This window comes from Rhizophagus irregularis, chromosome 31 (assembly GCF_026210795.1).
Source record: "Rhizophagus irregularis chromosome 31, complete sequence".
Classification (NCBI taxonomy): domain Eukaryota; kingdom Fungi; phylum Glomeromycota; class Glomeromycetes; order Glomerales; family Glomeraceae; genus Rhizophagus; species Rhizophagus irregularis.
Genome location: NC_089459.1, coordinates 1,645,873 through 1,666,705, shown reverse-complemented (window position 1 = coordinate 1,666,705; position 20,833 = coordinate 1,645,873). Strand labels below are relative to the sequence as shown.

Below are 20,833 nucleotides of genomic sequence, written 5' to 3'. Positions count from 1 at the left end.
ATTAAGCAAATGTTGTTGTCGAACTGGGGAACATAAACCATTAACATTTAATTGACCAAATTTGATAAGGGGAGAGGGGTGAGGGGAAAAATTATGTTTTTTGTTGTCCATCATTATTACACACTGATAAATCGGTAATAAAGAAGGGGAAGAGAAAAAAAGAACAATTATTGATTAGCTTGGCCTTGTTGCTGAGCTAAGATGAGGTTGTTTTGTTGGATTCCTTCTTTAATCGAGCCAGCCAAGGAGGCAACAGTATCGGAAAGAGAGGAGAGACGCTGTTCCATATCAATAGGGGAGGAAGGAGCGACGTTGGAAGGTGGAATGGGAGCAAAATGAAGAATCGGGGAAAAACCACTTGTTGATTGCAAAGGAGGAGAAGTAACATCAACGAGAATATTATTGTCATTTCGATTCACTGTATCATCCCATCCTTGCATAGAGGAAGGGATGTAGGAAGGAGGTTTAGTGACAAAAGGGCCAGGAATAGGAGCACGAGCAGCCATAGCAGATTCCAAATTAGTGATGCGGCTGTTCATGGTAGCAAATTGTGTGGTAAGAAGGGCTAATTCTTCAACTACTTTTTCAAGAGCAGCACCAATAGATTTCCAATCAGTAAGCACAGTAGGAGGAGCAGGGTATGTAACATCCATGCCATCAATATAGTAATCAAGTTCATTTGCATCAGGAATACGACGACGTAGATTATTATTATTGTTATTAAGATTGTCGCGATTCCATGGTTGATGTTGAGAACGAGAACGAGATTGTTGTCGATTACTAGGTCTGGATTTAGAACGATGGCGAGAAGCATTGGTACGGCTTTGTCCATCATTATTGTTATCAGGGCGGGCAAAACGGTTATGTCGTTTAGCAGGATGAGAAGGAGGTAGATGCTTGTTATATAAAGCACGTAATTTATCATTAGATTGCCAAGGGCGAGAAGGGCGATTAGGTCTAGATGAAGAACCGCATCGATCGGGGTTACAAGTTAGGGCGTACCCTCGTACGATGACGAGGCTGCCAGGTGGCCAATTTCCGAGAAAGATACAAAATGAGGTTTCCGGAGGCAAAATGCAATTGGTAAGGCGGGTTGTAAATTCTTGAAGAACATGAAATAGATTTAGCATTTTCCATAGCGTTTCAGAGCAAAATGGCAATAGGCGTAGCGCTTGGGTGGGGATCGTAAGAATTCATGGGTATGAACATCGATAGATTTAGCAGAAATTTCATCGGCAATTTCAGCAAGATCGACCGCTATAGTGCCACGTGGGAGACCGGCAAGTAAAGCAACATAAGCACGTCTTTCAGCGCGTTGTTCAAAGCGGTAAAGTAGCGGGGCAAATACGCAAACAATGTCTCATCCAGCTGGACGCCCAGAGAGCCTAGCGTTCTGTAAGCACCAGTAGATTCAAAGGTAATGTATGCAGTACGATAAAGTTTAGATAAACGGGTATGGCGACGAGTAATATTGCCGTAACGAGAAAAGGTACCACGCAAAAGAGCGTCAGTTAGAAAAAGGGGGATATCGGTAACCATGCAGTACGCGCGTGTTCATCAGCCTTAATAGCCTGGGGGTCATATGCATGGAAATGCAAGCCAAACAAAGAATCCATAGGGGAGGCTGTGGCTTTGTCAAGATCTTCCTTTTTTCGGAAGTGGACGATGATCCTCTTCAAATCGTTGGATCCACTATACGTGGCACGACTACCATAAGAGGAGTACAAGGAAAGTTGTCGATCAACCGCGTCGCACGCGTCGCGGTTTGAAGCGAAGTGATTCCAAAAGCCATCGACGTCATTAGGAGCGGCCGAGGCGTAGAAAAGTGTAGGTTGAGATTGTACTGCAGCTTGGGACGCGTCCGGAGAGGCATGCGACGTTCAGGGCTAGGCATCTTGTGGGAAGTAATTTCAGGGCTTTTGCCTTTATCGTTGTTGTTAGTAGGGGCGTGTTGCGAAGCATCGAGAGAGGAGGTATCGGGTTGAGAAGGTATCTCAGCGGAAGTTGTCTCAACAGGGCCAGGAAGCGTGAGAGGTTTATCGAACATCACGTGACAGAGTCGTCAGCACTGACTCTGGTACGTTTATTAGTAGAGGTGGTCGAAGGTGGAGTGTTCGAAGGGCCAGATATAGAGGAACCTTGACCAGAAACGTTGCCTGCTGGAGAGCTAGAGGCAGGACGTTTAGATGTAGTATCTTTGTTAGACTGGTTATTTTTCTTTTTGTTATCTTTATTCATTTGTAAAGTGTCGTAGTAGTTATCTAAAATAAAGAAATTATAAAGAAAAAGTAATAAAAAACTCCGAAAAAATTTTTTATTTTTTCGTAAATATTGTCAAGTGAGCAGAATGGGAGAGAGTTAGTTTTAGTTTTTGTTTTATTTTTTTCCGATCACTGGCTGACGAGTTATTCAACAAAATGTTAAACATCGGCATTATAATATTTCTTGATTTACGTTTACTGCGCCATTTAACATTTTGCTAGATTTCTCGGTACCTAGTGATTGTAAAAAGACGATTTATAGCTCGTTGGAATCGCCTCATCGAGACGAATCGAATGGTGGTAAGCTCATCTCTCTGTGATCAATATTGACGGAGTTATTACACAAAAACCATTAATATTTTTTTAATTTTGGAAATTAATCTAGTGATTGGATTTCGACGTATTTTATACCATTAGAACCGTCTCATCAAGACGAATCGAATGGCGGTAAGATCATCTCTCTACGATTAATATTGGCGAAGTTACGATACAATAAAGTTTTAAGTATAATTCTGGCTAAAATTATGTTAATTTTTGGCCGGAATTATAATATACAAATATAAGAAATTTTTTATATAGTCACATCTCTTCATAATCACCAAATATGGACTGTCCCAAATGTGTGACTATAAAGAGAGTTGACTGTACATATATTGAATGAGCAAAAAAATATCCTAATTAATTAAATATTAAACTACTTATCATCTTAAACTAAGACTTTATTTATGCACTATCAGATGGAAATTCTGATTCAGAAAGTATGTTAATTGTATAAAGCAAACTATTCTTAAAGGGGAGCCCTCCTTCTAATCTATACAACTATACCTATGAGTATTTCACAAAGGACTATTTCAGAATCAGCATACAACAAAAAAAAAAAAGAAGTAAAATAACAAATTCAGAATAAAACAATTATAAATGAAAAAAGTAATAAAAAAATAATTCAAGTAGGAAGTAATCACCAGTAAACAAATCTTTTTTAATAATAATTTAATTTCAGCTAAAACTGTTAGTTTGTTAGTACTATCAAAGCTTTTCTAATTCTACTACTTCTGTTTTTTGTTATAAGTTTTTTCAAAAGGCTTTTCTTTCTGCTTTTTATTACCTAAAGATTTTTGTATAACTACCTGGTTTTTATTTCTAGTGGAGATTCTTTTTTGATAGTCTATTTTTAAATCTATTCATAATGAATGTAAAGTATTATTTTTAAATACTAGTGTATTTTTATAAACTGACTTTTATATTAGTAACCTTGTTCAAATCAGCCTGAAAATTGTAATATATAATCAATTTACTACACCTTTTATCTTACTTATTAATGCAAATAATGATTAGATTGGATTTTTAGCAAAATATAAAATACTTATTATCATAGATTTAGAAATATTTATTAAAATAGCTTAGAATTTCTTATATTTTTTGTATTGTTTCAAATTTCAGATTATTAAAAATTATCATACAGGCATTTCTCTCAATGGAATAATGTCTTAAAGCCATTTTGTTAAGGTTGATTAATACAGTAACTGTAACATATTTTTTCTGTAATTTAAGTTTTATAGCAATTATGTGATTTTATTCTTTAAGATAGTTTAGATTTTGAGTTGAGACCATTTAAAAAGGATATCATAAATAATAATTTTACAGATATTGTTTTTAATTAATAAATTATATTCAGTCATAATTGTTAAAATTTTCTTCTCTAAAGTATATTGTTATTTCTTAATTTTATGCTATATACTTTTATTACTGATGTTATTACTTTTCAAAGTAGTTTATTTTTGTGATTTACTTCTAAAAGGTATGAAAGAATTTGACCTGCTATTATTACTATTTGCATTTTGTGATATCATTTTAGTGTAATTGATCTGTTTATTTTTACCTTTAAAGGTAAAGGATTTAGCTTATACATTTAGTAGTTTTTTTAATAATGCAATATGTATATCCATTGATTAGTGTTTAAAATTTCCAATAATTTTTTATTTATTAATGAAGAATAATGTTGTATAACTGGTAGGTTATTAGTAGATTTTATTGACATATTCAGGTCAGCAGATTTTTTTTATAAACATTTTGCATTTTGTCTTTAGAAAGTATTTTCAAAGTTTTGCAAACATGATAAAAATATATACAAAATGCATGTATTCTTTTTTAATTAATATTTGTAAATTCTGAGTTATTTATTATATTTTGAATTTAAATTATACATATGATTATATATATTTGGAATTTTAAATAATAACTCACAAAGATTTAGAAAATTTTAGTTATATTTGAATTGTGATAATATTTCAAAATTATATCAATAAAGTCAATAAACTATCTTTCAGCAAGCTCTTCAGTAAGATATTTGCCTCTTTAAAAATAAAACTGAAGTTTTATCAACAACTTAGTTTATATTTTAATATTTTTTAATAGTTGAAAAATTCATAAAAATATAATCCATGTGATTAGTAGTGAAATTTTTTTCTTTTATACTTTTAATTCACTTTGATACTTTAAATAAATTTGCAAAATAAACAAAAATACATATATTATATTATATATTTTTAAAATTATATTTATTAAAAATTTTTATATAATTTTTTTTTATAATATATATAAAAATATTTAATGTAAATTAAGAAATTTTTAATTAAAAATACTGGTAAATATAATTAATATTAAATAATAAATTTTTTACATTTAAAAAAAATTTATAATTTTTTTTTTTATTATTACAGCATATTTGATAATTTATTAAAATAACAGATATATAAAAGCAATATTAAAATCCTAGTTCTAATATTATTAATTGTCAAATCATTTGTCATAATATAAAATTACCTTATATATGCACTATTAAGTGAAAATTTAAACTTAGTGGATGAAATACATATCACTTTTAGTGTTTTCTTAGTTAGATTATTACAAAATCTACTGCATTATAGCAAACAAAAATATTTTTCCTGCAAAAAATCAATTAATTGTTAGTTTACCACTCAACAGTATAAAATAATTAGTAATCTATAATAAATTTTAACAAATTTTTATATATTAAATTATGAGTATTGCTAATCTTAACCGGGGGATAATTCCTCCCCCCTCAAAAATTTAAAAAAAATAAACTTTTTTTATGAAATATATAAAATAAATATAAGTGGATATTAATCGCATAAAAATTTGGCAATTTTTGGTTTTAAAAAAAATTTTTATCATGAAAAATATAATTTAACTATAAAATCAAAATTATGTAATTTTCTCAAAAACCATCTGAACAACTACCCTTTTTAACTTAATAAAACCTTTTCTTTTCATAAATTTACATATAATCTTATTCTTAAATTACTATACAAGTCAATATTTTAATTAAAAATTGAAATAAAGGGAAAGGGGAGGAAAATTCCCCCAGGTTAAGTTTAGTAATTCTCTTAAATTATAACAATATAAATACTTCAAAATTTTGCTAGAAAAAGATATTACTTTACTTGAATGTGTTTTTCAAAATTAGTAGAATCAAGATATGCCAAAAAAATTAAAAAAAAATATTATATATTTTTTAATAATGTAAAAAAAACTTGTAAAATTTGTATATAAAATTAATTTAATTAAAATATAAGATGGAATGGTAACTTTCTTTAAAATAAATTTGTTAAATTTTATATTAAATAATAAATTTTTTTTTTTTGTAGATTATTCATATTTAGTATTATTTGATTGATAAGTCATTATTATATTTAAATGTAATCTTATAAGACAAAATCAGCATTAAAATATGCCAATTAATGTAATTTATATAAAATTTACATTAGATTTACAGATTAATTTTATATTATTAAGTGATGGATCAGCAATTAAAATTAATAAGTGAAAAAACATTCTAAAAATCTTACATAAGTTTAAATCTGCTTTTTTTTTAGTGTTTTAATTAAAGATTTAAGTGATTTTAGTTTAAAAGAATATTTAACTTCAAATTCAGTATAGAACATCTGTTTAAAATTAATTTTAGCAGATAGAATATTTGGCTTTAAGCTTAATATGAGTTATCTGATCAAAATTAATTTTAAATTTAAATTTAGTATTTATATTATTTAGTTATTTTTATCGTTAGCATAGATTCACTGAAACTCTTCCTTTTGTTCAAAATACTCAATCAATAACTTTTTACTAAGATCATTAATTTTACTTTTAGATTTAAATGCAGAATATAATTTTTTTTTGAATTTTTGCTCATAAGCACTACCAAGTCAATAACCTTTATTATTAATATTTTTTAAGATATATACATTATTAGTTATAGTCTTTTTTTTTCAGCTTAATTGCTAATATATTAAAAAACATGCAATTAATAATTTTTATTTAATAAATTTTTTAAACTGAATATATCAAATATACTAATAAATATATTGAATCTAAATGAACTGAATTTAAATATGTTAGTCGTAATTCAAAAAAGTGCTGTAACACAAAATTTTTATATGTTATAATTAATTAATTAAAGCTATAAGAATTTTATAGTTGTAATTCAAAATTTTTTAAAAATAATTAAGGCTAACATCTTTAACTGAATTTACCAAAAATATATTAATATTACTGAATATATACTAAAAATATACTGAAAATTTATTGAAATATACTGAAAAATTTTTTTTTTGTCTATTTGTAAAAAATGCTTCAGTATTTACATTTAAATGAATGAAGAAATCATAGTTAATAAATACAAAATATTAATATGATAGATATATTAAATTTGGAGAGAAGTTTATTTATCAATAAACCTTAAAGATATAAAATCACTATCAAAAAAACTTGTTTTGTATTAGTAAGCAGATTCTATAAAATGCAATATTATTTCTGAAAGTAAGATAAAAAAGACTGGAGGAAAAAACTGATTTTGGCATTTTTTGTAATATAAAATATTCTATTTTAGCTTTATTATTTAAATTATAAATTGATTGTATTTTTAGTATATATTTATATAAACCTTCTTTTTAACTACTTTTTATTAATAAAATTATTAGTTTTTTTAAAACAAAAAATTTAAATTTAACATAATGAATATATACTGAATATATGGTGAAAATTACACTGGTAAATATTTTTTTTACCTTGGTTTAATTTTATTTTTACTTATCCTTTTATTCTTCTTTATTCTTTTCATTTCCTTGAATTAGATTATTAATATATATATCATATAGTTAAAAAAACTCGTCAAAAAAAGATTATGTATTATGGAGGAGAAGTATCTAGTTTTTCTTATATATAAAGTATTAATAAATAAGAGTGAATTTTATCCAACTCTTACATTACAACTTCAATAATTCACCATTGTAACAAGCAATTCCTTAATATTTATTTCATAATTTATAATAAAAAAATAATAATTAAACATTCACATTATTGTAAATACAACTTAGAAGATTTGGCCTTTTAGACATTCTATAATAACGTACTTATTCTTACATAATATTTTCTCGCGAGGAGTAACGGAGTAACGCAAATCAAATCACATGATAAGAAATTGATTACGTTTAATTCGTGTTCCAATTTCCTCATCCATCAAAATTCTTTTTTTTCTTAAATATAAGTGGTTTGTTCAAGTAAAAAAATAAAATTAATCAGCAAGTGAAATTTGATCATTTGATTATTGTATCAAATTATATCAAATTACTTAATTACATTAATCACTTTATTCAAGGAGTACAGGAGTACATTTAAAATATAATAATAATAATAATATAATTAAACTTTATAAAACGACTAAATTTTGGTGATATTTTTAGGATAAACAAGAAAATCAAAAACAACGTGTAATAAACATATGATAATAAATGACTTTTTTTTTCTTCGTACCTCTATATATGAATCAGATCACGTAATAATACTATTGTTATTATTTTTTGATGGTACATCTTTTTTTCGCGAATTTGGTATTTTTGGTATTTTTTTTAATTTTTATTTTATATAGATATATATATACTTTTTTTTGGATCTTTTTTTTTTTGAACTAAATATAGTTTGTTACATTATTGTAACTTCATGGATACTCTTTTATATATATATAGTTTTTTACATATCGTAATTTTGTTGGTTTTTTTTTTGTTCTGATCCAAAGTTGACCAATTTCCACATGGGTTTTCCGCTTAATTATTCAAAACTTACTTCTTTTATTAAAAAGAATAATATCTTGGAACAAGAAAAGAGAAAGCGTAATGGTAAAGTATTATTATTAAAAATCATCATCGATTTTTTTTCCTAAGAAAATCGAATTTTCGAAAGAAGAGAGAACTAGCTGATGATATTATTACACCCCATATTTCAGAAATGCCATCCACAGTAAATAAAGAATTGACAACATCATGGTTTTTTTCATTTATTCAATCTATTACAAATAACATGCCAAATTTACCAAGTGATCATATAAATGAAATCGTTGAAGTTGATTTTCCAACAGAATTAGGAGTTTCAACATTTTATCAACTTCTTGGTCAAATGACATTACTTGGTTCTACAATTTTTCATAAATGTACTATTGTACGTTTATTAAGTTTTACAGAATGGAATAGAAAATATTCTTTTGCTGACAATAAATCAATTTTAATATCATTATCTGATTCGGAACAATTTGACATAAAAGAAGTTGAACCTGCTGAAGCATTAGATGAACTTTTTAAAGAACAATTTATTGATGATAATGGAATTTGTGATGATGATATTGAACAAAAAGATGATGAACCAACTTCTTATTCTTCAACTACAACATCATTTTATTATTCACCAACTTTATCAGGTTCATCATCTTCGAGTCAAATTACACAACAACATAAAAAACCGATGACATTAGAGATTGTTGTACAATTACAATATTTATCTCCACAGAGTGAATTATTTTCAAAAATGGTTCATTATTTTTCAACAACGATATTTCTTCGACCAATTTCTTATGGAAGATATGTAACAAGGATGACCATTCCTATACCATCAATTTCTACGATTGAACCAATTTTAACATGGTTATATAATCATGACGATAAAGCTTGGATGGATACAATAACGTCTAGAAATTTTGAGCAGGTAATTGAAATTAAGTGATATGATTTTGAAGAATTATTAATAATATAAAAAATTATTTAGGTATGCCAAAATGTAATATTTCTTGGATTAGGTGATGAAGCGTTTTCTGTATTGGAGAGAGTATTTCAAAAGTTGATGATAGAAGAATAAAATAGAATTGTAATATTCATAGTTTTTTGTAATTTTAATTATAATCTAACAGAAAAAAATTGTATTATTACTAGGTAAAAGAGCAATGAAATTATATATATAGATATTGATAGGTTGATACATAGAGTTTTCTATTATCATTTTGTCATTTTACAAGAAAATTTGCAATTGGAATTTTATTAATTTTATTTCAAGAAATATCAAATGAAACTTGAATAAAAATAAATAAATGTTAAATAAATCAAAAATTATATACAATATTAAAAAAAATTAATTCTAATGATAAGAAATCTACTGTCGCCTATACAAATTTAATTTATGCAAAACTTATTTGCTGTGCCACGTGACAATATATAAATAATTAAATTTTATAAATTTTTTTAAATTTTTTTTTTGTTTTTTTTTTACACATATATTATTATTAAGTATATCTTTAAAGGAAATTTAAGCAGATTCTTCAAATTCTTGATCATCAACTTTTAAAACTTTGCAACTTTCTCTAATATCATTAGAATCATGAGGAACATCATAAGATATAATAATTTTTGATTTCATAAATTGAATTAATTTAGTAGGAGGGGGTAAAGCTACAGCTAAAGAAATACCAGTTCTTATTAATGAATCAAAAGAGTTACCAATTGCACTATAACTTAATTTATCCGTAAAAGCAAAAGTGACCAAATAAAGTATTAAATAACAAATTGATAATATACCAGTTATGCTCATATACCAAGCACCTACAGCAGCTGATTGAGCGCTTATATTATTCATTCTTTTTCTTTTAATAATAGATGATTGTTGTCTGTTATTAAAACATATACGTAATGATATAACCGGTAAGAAAGAATAGAGGAATGATGATAGTATTGTTATAACTCCTACAATCAACTATATGAATAAAAGAAAGAAATTTAGAATATATATATATAAAATTTAAAAGAATTTAAAATATTTTAATACATACCTGACCGATAAATAAAGGTAAATTAGATGTATCACTCAGATGAATGAGAATTAAAACGGCATCAGCAATATTTATACAGTCAAAAATAATTAAATGTAATACAGTAGCTTTAAAAAGTGTAGTATTCCAACGATATTTTTCATAAAATTTTCTACCCATATCTAACATACATACGACTATTATAGTCGTATAAGTTGCTCTAATAAATGCAAATAATATCCAATAAACACTTCTTGGTATAAATAATTTTGTTGGATCCTGATCCCAGTAAAAATTACTTATACTAATTATAATTATTGTAAATGTGGATAATAAACTATAATAAATAATTAAATAAATAAATAAATAATTAATTAATTAATAAATAAATAAATAAAAAATATGGAAAAAAAAAATCTTACCACGCAAGTCGTAATTTTGTAAAATTTATTATACATTGATATAATAAAAATATGAATGATATGGACGTAAATGCAACACTAAAAGATAAAAATCCTAATTCTAGTGGGGTACCCATTATGAAAGGATTTTTTTAAATGAAAAATCTTTATAGGTCCAGATATTTTTAATTTTTTTTTTCAAAAGGAAGGTATGTACCTAAAAGTCTATAAAAAAAAAGAAAAATAAATTAATTTTTAATTATAATAATTTCGCGTTTTTTTTGTCACGTAAGTTGATTGAATTTGTACGCGTGATAATATTTTTTTATTTTTTCAAGGGATTTCAATTTTTTTCAAGGGATTTTAAACATTTCAACATTTCAACACTCCCAACATTCCCAACATTCCCAACATTCCCAACGCTTGGAAATCATTTCGGATCAACATTCGATCCCGAAATAATTGTAACCTTTCAAATTCAATTAATAATTTATCGAAAACTTACTTTTCTTTTTTTTTAAAATATTTGCATAAAAAAGAGCTTTTACAAGAAGAACTCCAGAAAAAAAGAAAAGGGTGAAACCAAAACCAATTTATCTCTTTAAATACAATATTAATAATTTAAAACGTATTAACGCGTAACACACATAAATATATATTAGTTAAATAATGAATGTAATGAATGGTTACGATAAGTTTAATCAATTAATCAATTAATCACCGACCATTAAATATAACATATAAATACACGTATAAAAATTCTTTCTTTACATGCGTTAAATGTAACACTTAAGAAATTTTTTTTTAATTTGTTCATCCAAAACACAAATATATATTGTATTACTTTAATCAGGGACCAATATTATTATAATATTGTAAATCTTTTAAAATATATTTTCTAGTGTTTTAAAAAAATTCAATTCTCATTAATTTTATTTGATTCTAGTGAACCTGCATGAACTTAAATAACAAATCCGGTAATTCCGCTGATAATCCTAGAATATTCTTTTAAACAAGGAAGATTATTTGTTAATTTTGTAAAAAATTTTTTTTTTTTTTTTTTTTTTAAAAAAGAAAATTTCCCGGTAAATTCCTTCTTTCAAAATGCATAATAATACAGATTTTGGCGTAACCACTTGCGTATTCGTATCGAATTATAAAAATTCTTGGTTGATTGAAAAAAATTACTTATATATTATTCATTTTAACCAATTAAAGTTAGAAATTAAAATAATTAATATAATTAATGTATTATTACATAAAACCAATTTATTTGGGTAATTTAAAGAAACATTGCGTAATAAAAAAAAATTTATCATTCAGTTCTCCGTTTTTGATTGTTATTGAGAAATTTAAAGTTTTCCTGTGTAAAAAGCCCCCTTTATTTATTATTTGTATTTCAAATAAAAACACTTTCAAACACGTACTTCACTTCAATGAAAATTTAATATAAAACTATAATTATTATTTATTTCTTAAAAATCTAATTAATCCTTATAAAGCAAATTTACCTTTCGGTTATTACGATTACTTTCTTAAATGCATGTACTATTATATGTAAAAGGATCTTTCAACCCCTCGTTGCATGCTAGATTGATTCATCGGATTACACTTGACCGAAAATCTAATAAAAATGAGACATAATCCTTTTGTAATTGCATTAAATAGCTATATAAAAAAAAAAATTACTATAAATAAAATACAGCCGAACTTATTCCGTTCCAAACTCACTATGGGCTTGGCTTTGTGATTAGACCTATTCAATTACTCATAGATAAAGTGTTACCTAAATTACAATGAGACCATGCAACTATTTATTGATCTGTTTGAAGTATAGCAAATAAAATAATCTTAAATATTATTAAATATCTCAATTAATATATACAGTAATTAATTTTGAAATTTTTTTTTTAGAAAAAAAAAATTTAATATATTTGACTTCTTAGAATGGTAGAATTGTTGGGTATAATCGAGGAGGGACTCGAACCATCCTTGACAGGTTGAAATGCAATAGCCAATGAAATAGATAATGAACAGGATGTGGATAAGGCATTGGAATTATTTCCGACAACGACCAGAGTACGTTGGAAAATGGAGTCATGTGATTTCGATTCTGACCAATGGACAGGATGTTACGACTGTTACGTGATTATTAATAACATATACACAAAAAAAATCAGAAATGAAATTCTCATATTTCAAGGAACCATGCATTGGGTAAGAATTTCAAACTTTGCGTAAGGGAATTGATGTGGTAGTAGTTTATTCGCATATTATATGCATTAAATGATAAGGTGTGCACTTGAAATTAAAGCAGACATTAGCATAAATTTATAACGAATATCATGTGATATAATGATGATAACCACAATACGGCAATATGAGTATTTTGAAAATAAATAAATATATGTAGGAGAAACTACTGTTTTATTTTTTTATTTCTCTCCAGAGTTCTTGAAATTAAATCATCTTGAAGTATTTGAATTAAAATTGCATTAAATCTATTACTCATTTATTTATTAGCTTCAGATAATTGAAACTTCAGTTGTAAAAAATATTAAATAAAGCAAAAATTAATTTAATTTTTATGTAAATATTTATTTCTAATTAGGATTAGTAAATAGATTTGAATATCTTTATTCACTTTATTCTAATGAAATGGATAAAACACCTAGAAATTAAAAAATATTTATTAAAAAATAAAAAGTTACAACTCTACTTATTTATTCACTTAAGAAACATAAAGCTGAAGTTGTAACTTATAAGCTTAACTTCTTATATTTTTTAACTAATATCCTGTATTTATATAAAATATTTTGCTTTGCTATTGTATTAAAAAGTCCAGAATCTTATATAATAAAATAATATAAATAGATTCCAATTTGAATTTTTAAAAATATTCTCAATAAAATACAGCAGTAAAGGTATAAATAAATTAAAAAAATCTTTTTTTTAAAAAAATATAAAATTATTTTATTTATATTATTAAATTAATAATTTCTCTTCTAATAAGAAAAAGGTTAACTGAAGAATCTTGAAAAAATCCAAGAAATTATATTTATAAATGCGATTCAGCTAACACAATATTAACTAAAAGGTTTTAATAAAGATTTGAATATTTTTACAGAAATTAAGTAGATTAGTTTGAATCAGTAATAGGAATTATAATTATACTTAGTTTAATTAGTTGTTAGAATTTGCAAATGATGTGAATTTTTTATGTATACTAAACTTTTTTTTCATAAACTTTTTACTGAATTGTTTTTTTTCATAGAAATTTTCTTGGATTTATAATTTCTTTTGTAATTAATTACTATTGTAGTTTGGTTTTTATAAAATAAAGTATATTAAACAATATATTAAAATTTATTTTTTTAAAAAAAATAAATTAATAATTTTAATATATAGTTATAATTTAATATTTTATAATAAAATACAAATATATTATAAAATTAAAAAAAAAAGAATATCATTAAAAGAAGTTCAATTTTCTATTAAACAGATTTATATAATATAATAAATATTTACTAAAATTTACTTTATATTAATTTATAAATTTATATTACCTAAAAATTTAAATAATTTACCAAAAATTCAATATTATTTTACTTTTAAAATATATATACAGTAATAATAGTATATTAAAAAAAAATTGCAATTAAAAAAATTTGAATATTTTAATTATTATACAATATAATTAAATAAAACTAAATTCATATAAAAGTTTATTAATTATAATATTAAATAAATAGAAAATTATTATAAAAAGTTATATTAAGTTTTTGTAAATTAATTTATATATATATTTAAAAAAAATTATTAAAAATTTTAATTAATCTAAAGAAATCTTGATAAAAAATCTTATAAAAATATGAGTATTTTACTATTCTTAAAAATGCTATTATCTGTTAAAATCTAATTATAACATATAAATTATATATGAATATACTAAAATATTAAATATGAAGTAGTAGTAAAATCATTTTTTTAAATTCAATATTAATAATATTAATAGAGATCAATGTATTTATTTATAATAATTATTAATTATAAAATCTTATTTAGTAATTATATTTAATAAAATTTATATTATTCAATTTTATTTATTTTTTTTATTAAGATGAATTAAATTATTTTTTTATTTTTAATATTAACAAAAATTATACAAATTATTTTATATTTATATTATTTTATTTTCTTATTGAAACAAATCAAATGATAGTAAAATTATTTTTTTAGTTTTAATATTGGTAAAATCATTACATTTAAATATTTATTTATATAATAGTTATTAATTGTAAAATCTTAATTAGCAATTAGATTTTAATAAAATTTATACCATTTGATTTCTTTTATTGAGATAAGTTAAATAATAGTAAAATTATTTTTTAAAGTTTAATATTAAATTTATTAAAAATTTAAATTGAATTTTTAAGTTAAATTTGGATTAATTTATTAAAACTAAAATATAATTTATAAACATATATTCTGAAATTCTTTTAATAACCAGTAATTCAAATTTTAATATATTATAGTATAGATATTATGTGAAAATTTGAAATTATTTAATTTAATGATTATTAAAATTAATTACTATATTTTAATATAAATTTTTTTAGCAGTTAGTCATTTAAATTATATCAAATTTTTTTATATTTTTTAGATTTAAATTTATTTTATAGAATAAAAAATTTTATTAAATTTAGAATTATTTTAATATTTCAGTTATTAGAGATGAAATTTATTAGAAATAATTTTTATTATATTATATTTAAGGTTGTGGAGAAACTAGAAGGTTTTGGCAAGTTGGCGAAATGCCAAAATAGTGAAACTTTGCCAAAACTATATGAAAGTCTTATTAAAAAATTAGCAAAACTCTGAAGAAAAACAAAACCTGACGAAACTTATTATAAATGCTGAAACTGCCAAAACCTTGCCAAAACTATAATAAAACTATAGTAAAATTTTGGAGAAATTAATCATAGAATTTTGGAAAGGTTTAAGCAGACAACCTTAATTATATTAATATTTAAACTTTTTTATTTTCAAAAAAAAGTAAATTTTTATATAATATTATAGTATAATTAAAGTAAATTTTTTTTTTTTTTAATGAATATTTTATTAGCAGATAAATTTCACTATAAAACTTATTAAATTTATATAAAATATAATGTAAATCATATTCCAGTAAAATTTACCATAAATGAATATGTATTAGTTATTTACTAATCTAGTAGTATATAAATGGGTTATTATCCGAAGGATGATGGCCCATTTATATACTAAACTAGATCAGTAAATAACTTTTTTATCATCCTAGATATACTAATTGGTCCGCCAGTTTATAACTGGCAGAAAAAATCCTAAATACCAATTAGTAGCCAGGTGATAAAAAATTTTAATTACTAATTAATAAAAAAATTTAAAGAAGTACTGTATATTAACTGCAATTTTCTTTTAACATATTATATATTTTATGTCAATGGAAATTTAATACATTGATCGCTTAAAAATCTGTGGCAATCTAATTATAACAAAAGGAATTAATTTTTAGTAACTTTTAATTTTAATATTAATATTGCCAATTTTAAATTTTACTAAAAAAAATTATTTAGATATAAAATAAAAAAAATAAAGTAAATTTATTTTTTATTTTAGATTAAATTTGATATTTCTTATCTTTCAAATTATAATTATTAAATATGTCAAAAATGGTATTTATAACTTTTCTTAAAGTATTAAGTAAATTTGTAAAATAGACAAAATCTATAAATTATAATTTTAAAAGTTATATAAAGTTATATTAATTGAAAAAATAATTTGTATGATATTATTTTTATATATTAAATTCAGAAAAGGAGTGAGAAATCACCTGGATAATTATAGCCTAAAAGTTTATTTCCTATAAATAAAAAAAAAAAGAAATAATAATAATATTTTTTTAAATTAATTAATTACAAATAAATATTTATTAATACAATATATCAATATATATAATTCTGCACTTATTATTTAGAAATAAATCTTTATATCTTTAAATATAACTTTAAAAAATTACTTGGCTTTTTTAGAAATTTAAAATATTTGTAATTATTTAGTATACTAACTATTTAACTTGTTTTGATTTTATATATAAATTATATGATTAAAATGGATATTTTAGTATAATATAAAAGTTATATATTAAAAATGGACATTAAAATAACAAAATTTATATATATTGGGTAGGTTTTTAATTAGTACTGTGAATATAACCTTTATTATAATTATCTGTATCACATTATACAATAAGTATTTGACTTAATATATAATATATTTTAAATATAATATCAAAGCCTTTAAGATCAATAAATATAATTTATATAAAGTATTAAAAATAATTTAAAATATCATTTTGGATTTATTCTATTAATATTAAATGATTAATAAAACTTTATATAAATATACTGTAATTATATAAAACTATAAATATTTTTTTTATCAGTTAATGCTAATAATGCAGAAATATATGTAGATAATTATTTTTAAATATAATTATTTAAACAAATTTTTTGATTTATTCAGAAATTTAATTATACCTAAATAATAAGAAAAAAACGCCTATAAAAGTATAAACTGTATTTGAATTATGTCTTATAGATGTGGCAGTGCGGAACTATCATGTGATTGAGATCTGATATAGAAAAGAATTTAATTTCGAGGTGAACACAACAGGTTTATTATAAAAAAAAAAATGCAATATTACTTGATTTTTTGAGATTCGCGTGTTTTTGTTTATCTAAAAATCTATCATGATAAAATTAAATGCGCATGGCACGCTAATTTATATTTAATTTAGGAATTCTTTCATTTATTTTTACGTTCAGGATTTAAGATTTGTCAAAATTGGAAATAATTTTCGTGTGCTTCACGTAACTATAGTACAAAGAAAAAAAAAAACTGGCAAACATCCCTGAATTTTTTGTTTATTATTTTTGTTATTTTTGATTAATAAACATTAGTACAATCAACCGTATTGTTAATTTCAACAAAGTAATTGTGCTAAAAAAATTATCAAGTCAAGTGCCAACTGCCAAAGACTTGTTATATAATAATAACATTGAAATTTCGTTTTTGACGCGAATAAAAATAAGGTTTAGGTCATATCATGGCGATTAACGAAAGTGTAGCCCTTTACTTCTTTCTAGATTTTCGTAATTATTAACCATTAACGGCCTCCTTGAAACATTGTACGAAATGGATAGTTTGTTTTGTATGTCAAAACCAAAAGAAGAATATTTGTGATCTTTTCTTGATAAAATTGATTGGATTGTTCGTCGCTTATTTAACTTTAAAATAATACTAGTCAGTTTTGATTATTTATGGGTCCCTGTATTCTAGAATTAGTAACACTTTTCATTAGTACAAAGGAGGCGGCTGGCGTTTAATTGTTGTTGATCACTTCTGTATCACCTTGTATCACCTGTAAGAAACGGATTATTCCGGATCAGTGTGGTCCCAATTTTCATTTATATAGAGCTCGCCCAAAAAAAATTTTTCTTTAGGTTCTTTAGCTTACTTTCCCTAACATAAGTGAGCACAACCAACCCCTAGTGTTTTTTTTCAAATATCGAAGAAACTCGCTTCCTCTTCTTTTATAACTCTTTTAAATCTTTTTTTTTTCAAACTTTTATTTTAACAACATGCGTGAGTGTATTTCTATCCACGTTGGTCAAGCCGGTGTCCAAATCGGTAACGCCTGCTGGGAACTTTATTGCCTTGAGCACGGTATTCAAGTGAGTATTTTAACCTTTAAAACCAAGAAAGAGAGCAAAGTTATTATCAACAATAATACAAAACGCGAACAAAAAAGATTAATAAACAAAATGAGAAGTAAAAATTATATACTCTAAACGCCTCATCTGGCACAACCACGCGTCCTAAAAAGTAGTTCCCGGTTTTTTTTTACAGTTTTTTTTGTGTAACTTTCTCTCATCTGGGAGAAAAACGCGTTGATTTTTGTTGTATTAACTTTCACCTAATTTAGAGATATTTATTTATCTTGCTTAACTATGATATACTTATTAATCTATCTCTCCATTTCTAGCCCGATGGTCAAATGCCATCAGACAAATCCGTCGGTATTTGCGACGATTCTTTTAATACTTTTTTTTCTGAAACCGGAGCTGGCAAACACGTTCCCCGCACCGTTTTTGTTGATTTGGAACCTACCGTCGTCGATGAAGTCCGTACTGGTACTTACCGCCAGTTATTTCACCCTGAGCAATTGATCACCGGAAAGGAAGATGCTGCAAATAATTATGCTCGTGGTCACTATACTATTGGAAAAGAAATCGTCGACCTCGTCCTTGATCGTATTCGCAAGCTTGCTGATAACTGCACTGGTCTCCAAGGATTTTTAGTTTTTCATTCCTTCGGTGGTGGTACCGGATCTGGTTTTGGTGCTTTACTTTTAGAACGTCTCTCTGTTGATTACGGAAAGAAATCCAAATTGGAATTCTCCGTCTATCCCGCACCACAGGTCTCTACTGCCGTCGTTGAACCTTATAATTCTATCTTAACAACTCATACTACTTTGGAACATTCAGACTGTGCTTTTATGGTCGATAATGAGGCTATTTATGATATCTGCAGGAGAAATCTTGACATTGAACGACCAACCTACACTAATTTGAACAGATTAATTGCTCAAGTGGTTTCTTCTATTACGGCTTCACTTCGTTTCGATGGATCACTCAACGTTGACTTGACTGAATTCCAAACAAATTTGGTCCCATATCCTCGTATCCATTTCCCATTGGTCACATACGCTCCAGTTATTTCCGCCGAAAAGGCTTATCACGAACAACTTACTGTGGCCGAAATTACCTACTCCTGCTTCGAACCAAATAATCAAATGGTCAAATGTGATCCACGCCACGGCAAATATATGGCTTGTTGTTTGTTATACCGTGGCGATGTCGTTCCAAAAGACGTCAACGCCGCCATTGCCACCATCAAGACCAAACGGACCATTCAATTTGTAGACTGGTGTCCAACCGGTTTTAAAGTTGGTATTAACTATCAACCCCCAACCGTTGTCCCTGGTGGTGATCTTGCCAAAGTTCAACGTGCTGTTTGCATGTTATCAAATACAACTGCTATCGCTGAAGCGTGGGCACGCTTAGACCACAAATTTGACTTGATGTACGCCAAACGTGCTTTCGTCCATTGGTATGTCGGTGAAGGTATGGAAGAAGGTGAATTCTCTGAAGCACGTGAAGATTTGGCCGCGTTGGAGAAGGATTACGAGGAAGTGGGAACTGATTCACTTGAAGGAGAAGAAGAGGAAGCTGAAGAATATTAAGCTCGAAATTACAAAGTTGTAATTTGGGACCTCCATGCAAATATAATTTTTTTTTATATGGTATAAACAAACCATAAGAATCCCTTTTACCTCTTTGTAATTTTTAAGCTCTATATATATAATTCTTTTATTTTCTTTTAAAAAAAAAAAATTTGGAGTAAATTTATAATTCAACTAATATATGACCTTTTAAAATTTATTATACAACAATTATTTTCGTGACTTGGTGGTCAAACAAATAAACGAACTTTTAAAACATTTTTTTTTTGTTTTTGTTTACCACCAGAAAAAGGTCACTTTTTTTTTCTTTTAATTTCTTTTTTTTCAATAAAAATCCTCACATCTCTCTCTCCATTTGGTGCTGAGAGGTTTTAGAGGAAATTTAAATTTTAATACTTTTTTTTTTCATTTAAACAACAAAAAATGTTGTATTTTAGCTTATTTTAGCTTATTTTTTCTTGTAAAAAAAAAATTTTACTCCAATTTTCGTATGTAAAAAAAAAATTCAGGCCTTTTCAATATTTAGGTCTTACATAAGTTTATTAATATAAACCTATGAAAACCTAAGCAAAATAAATGATTTTATAAAACATAAAAAAAAATGTGTTACAAATGTTTCGTAATTATGAGATTGCAATGTCGTTGTAATAAACTTACAATCCTTTATGTTCGTGCATTTTAA

The 20,833-nt window shown here is 25.0% G+C and overlaps 5 protein-coding genes across 5 annotated transcripts; 2 read left to right on the top strand and 3 right to left on the bottom strand.

Annotated features, from left to right (window-relative positions):
- Window positions 1–167: 167 nt before the first annotated feature.
- On the bottom strand, window positions 168–1,130 carry OCT59_022475 (uncharacterized protein; the record flags this gene model as incomplete). The annotated part of the gene is made up of 1 exon (XM_066144808.1): window positions 168–1,130. One exon carries the CDS (start codon window positions 1,128–1,130, stop codon window positions 168–170), a length of 963 nt encoding a protein of 320 aa, XP_066006233.1.
- Window positions 1,131–1,675: 545 nt separating this feature from the next.
- Window positions 1,676–2,238, bottom strand: OCT59_022474 (uncharacterized protein; the record flags this gene model as incomplete). Its single annotated transcript, XM_066144807.1, has 2 exons — window positions 1,676–2,008; window positions 2,074–2,238. The coding sequence occupies 2 exons, from the start codon at window positions 2,236–2,238 to the stop codon at window positions 1,676–1,678; spliced, it is 498 nt and encodes a 165-aa protein (XP_066006232.1).
- Window positions 2,239–8,561: 6,323 nt separating this feature from the next.
- Window positions 8,562–9,461, top strand: OCT59_022473 (uncharacterized protein; the record flags this gene model as incomplete). The annotated part of the gene is made up of 2 exons (XM_025330534.2): window positions 8,562–9,311; window positions 9,372–9,461. The coding sequence occupies 2 exons, from the start codon at window positions 8,562–8,564 to the stop codon at window positions 9,459–9,461; spliced, it is 840 nt and encodes a 279-aa protein (XP_025174329.2).
- Window positions 9,462–9,905: 444 nt separating this feature from the next.
- On the bottom strand, window positions 9,906–10,942 carry OCT59_022472 (uncharacterized protein; the record flags this gene model as incomplete). The annotated part of the gene is made up of 3 exons (XM_025326814.1): window positions 9,906–10,349; window positions 10,426–10,741; window positions 10,827–10,942. The coding sequence occupies 3 exons, from the start codon at window positions 10,940–10,942 to the stop codon at window positions 9,906–9,908; spliced, it is 876 nt and encodes a 291-aa protein (XP_025174328.1).
- Window positions 10,943–18,347: 7,405 nt separating this feature from the next.
- On the top strand, window positions 18,348–20,831 carry OCT59_022471 (uncharacterized protein). Its single transcript, XM_025319263.2, has 2 exons — window positions 18,348–18,580; window positions 18,892–20,831. The coding sequence occupies exons 1-2, from the start codon at window positions 18,488–18,490 to the stop codon at window positions 20,149–20,151; spliced, it is 1,353 nt and encodes a 450-aa protein (XP_025174327.1). The 5' UTR covers window positions 18,348–18,487; the 3' UTR covers window positions 20,152–20,831.
- The last annotated feature ends 2 nt before the right edge of the window (window positions 20,832–20,833 follow it).

Coding starts and splice junctions, on each gene's coding strand:
- OCT59_022471 (XM_025319263.2), top strand. CDS start 18,488: ATGCGTGAGTGTATTTCTATCCACGTTGGTCAAGCCGGTGTCCAAATC. Junction 18,581..18,891: donor GCCTTGAGCACGGTATTCAA/GTGAGTATTTTA, acceptor CTCCATTTCTAG/CCCGATGGTCAAATGCCATC.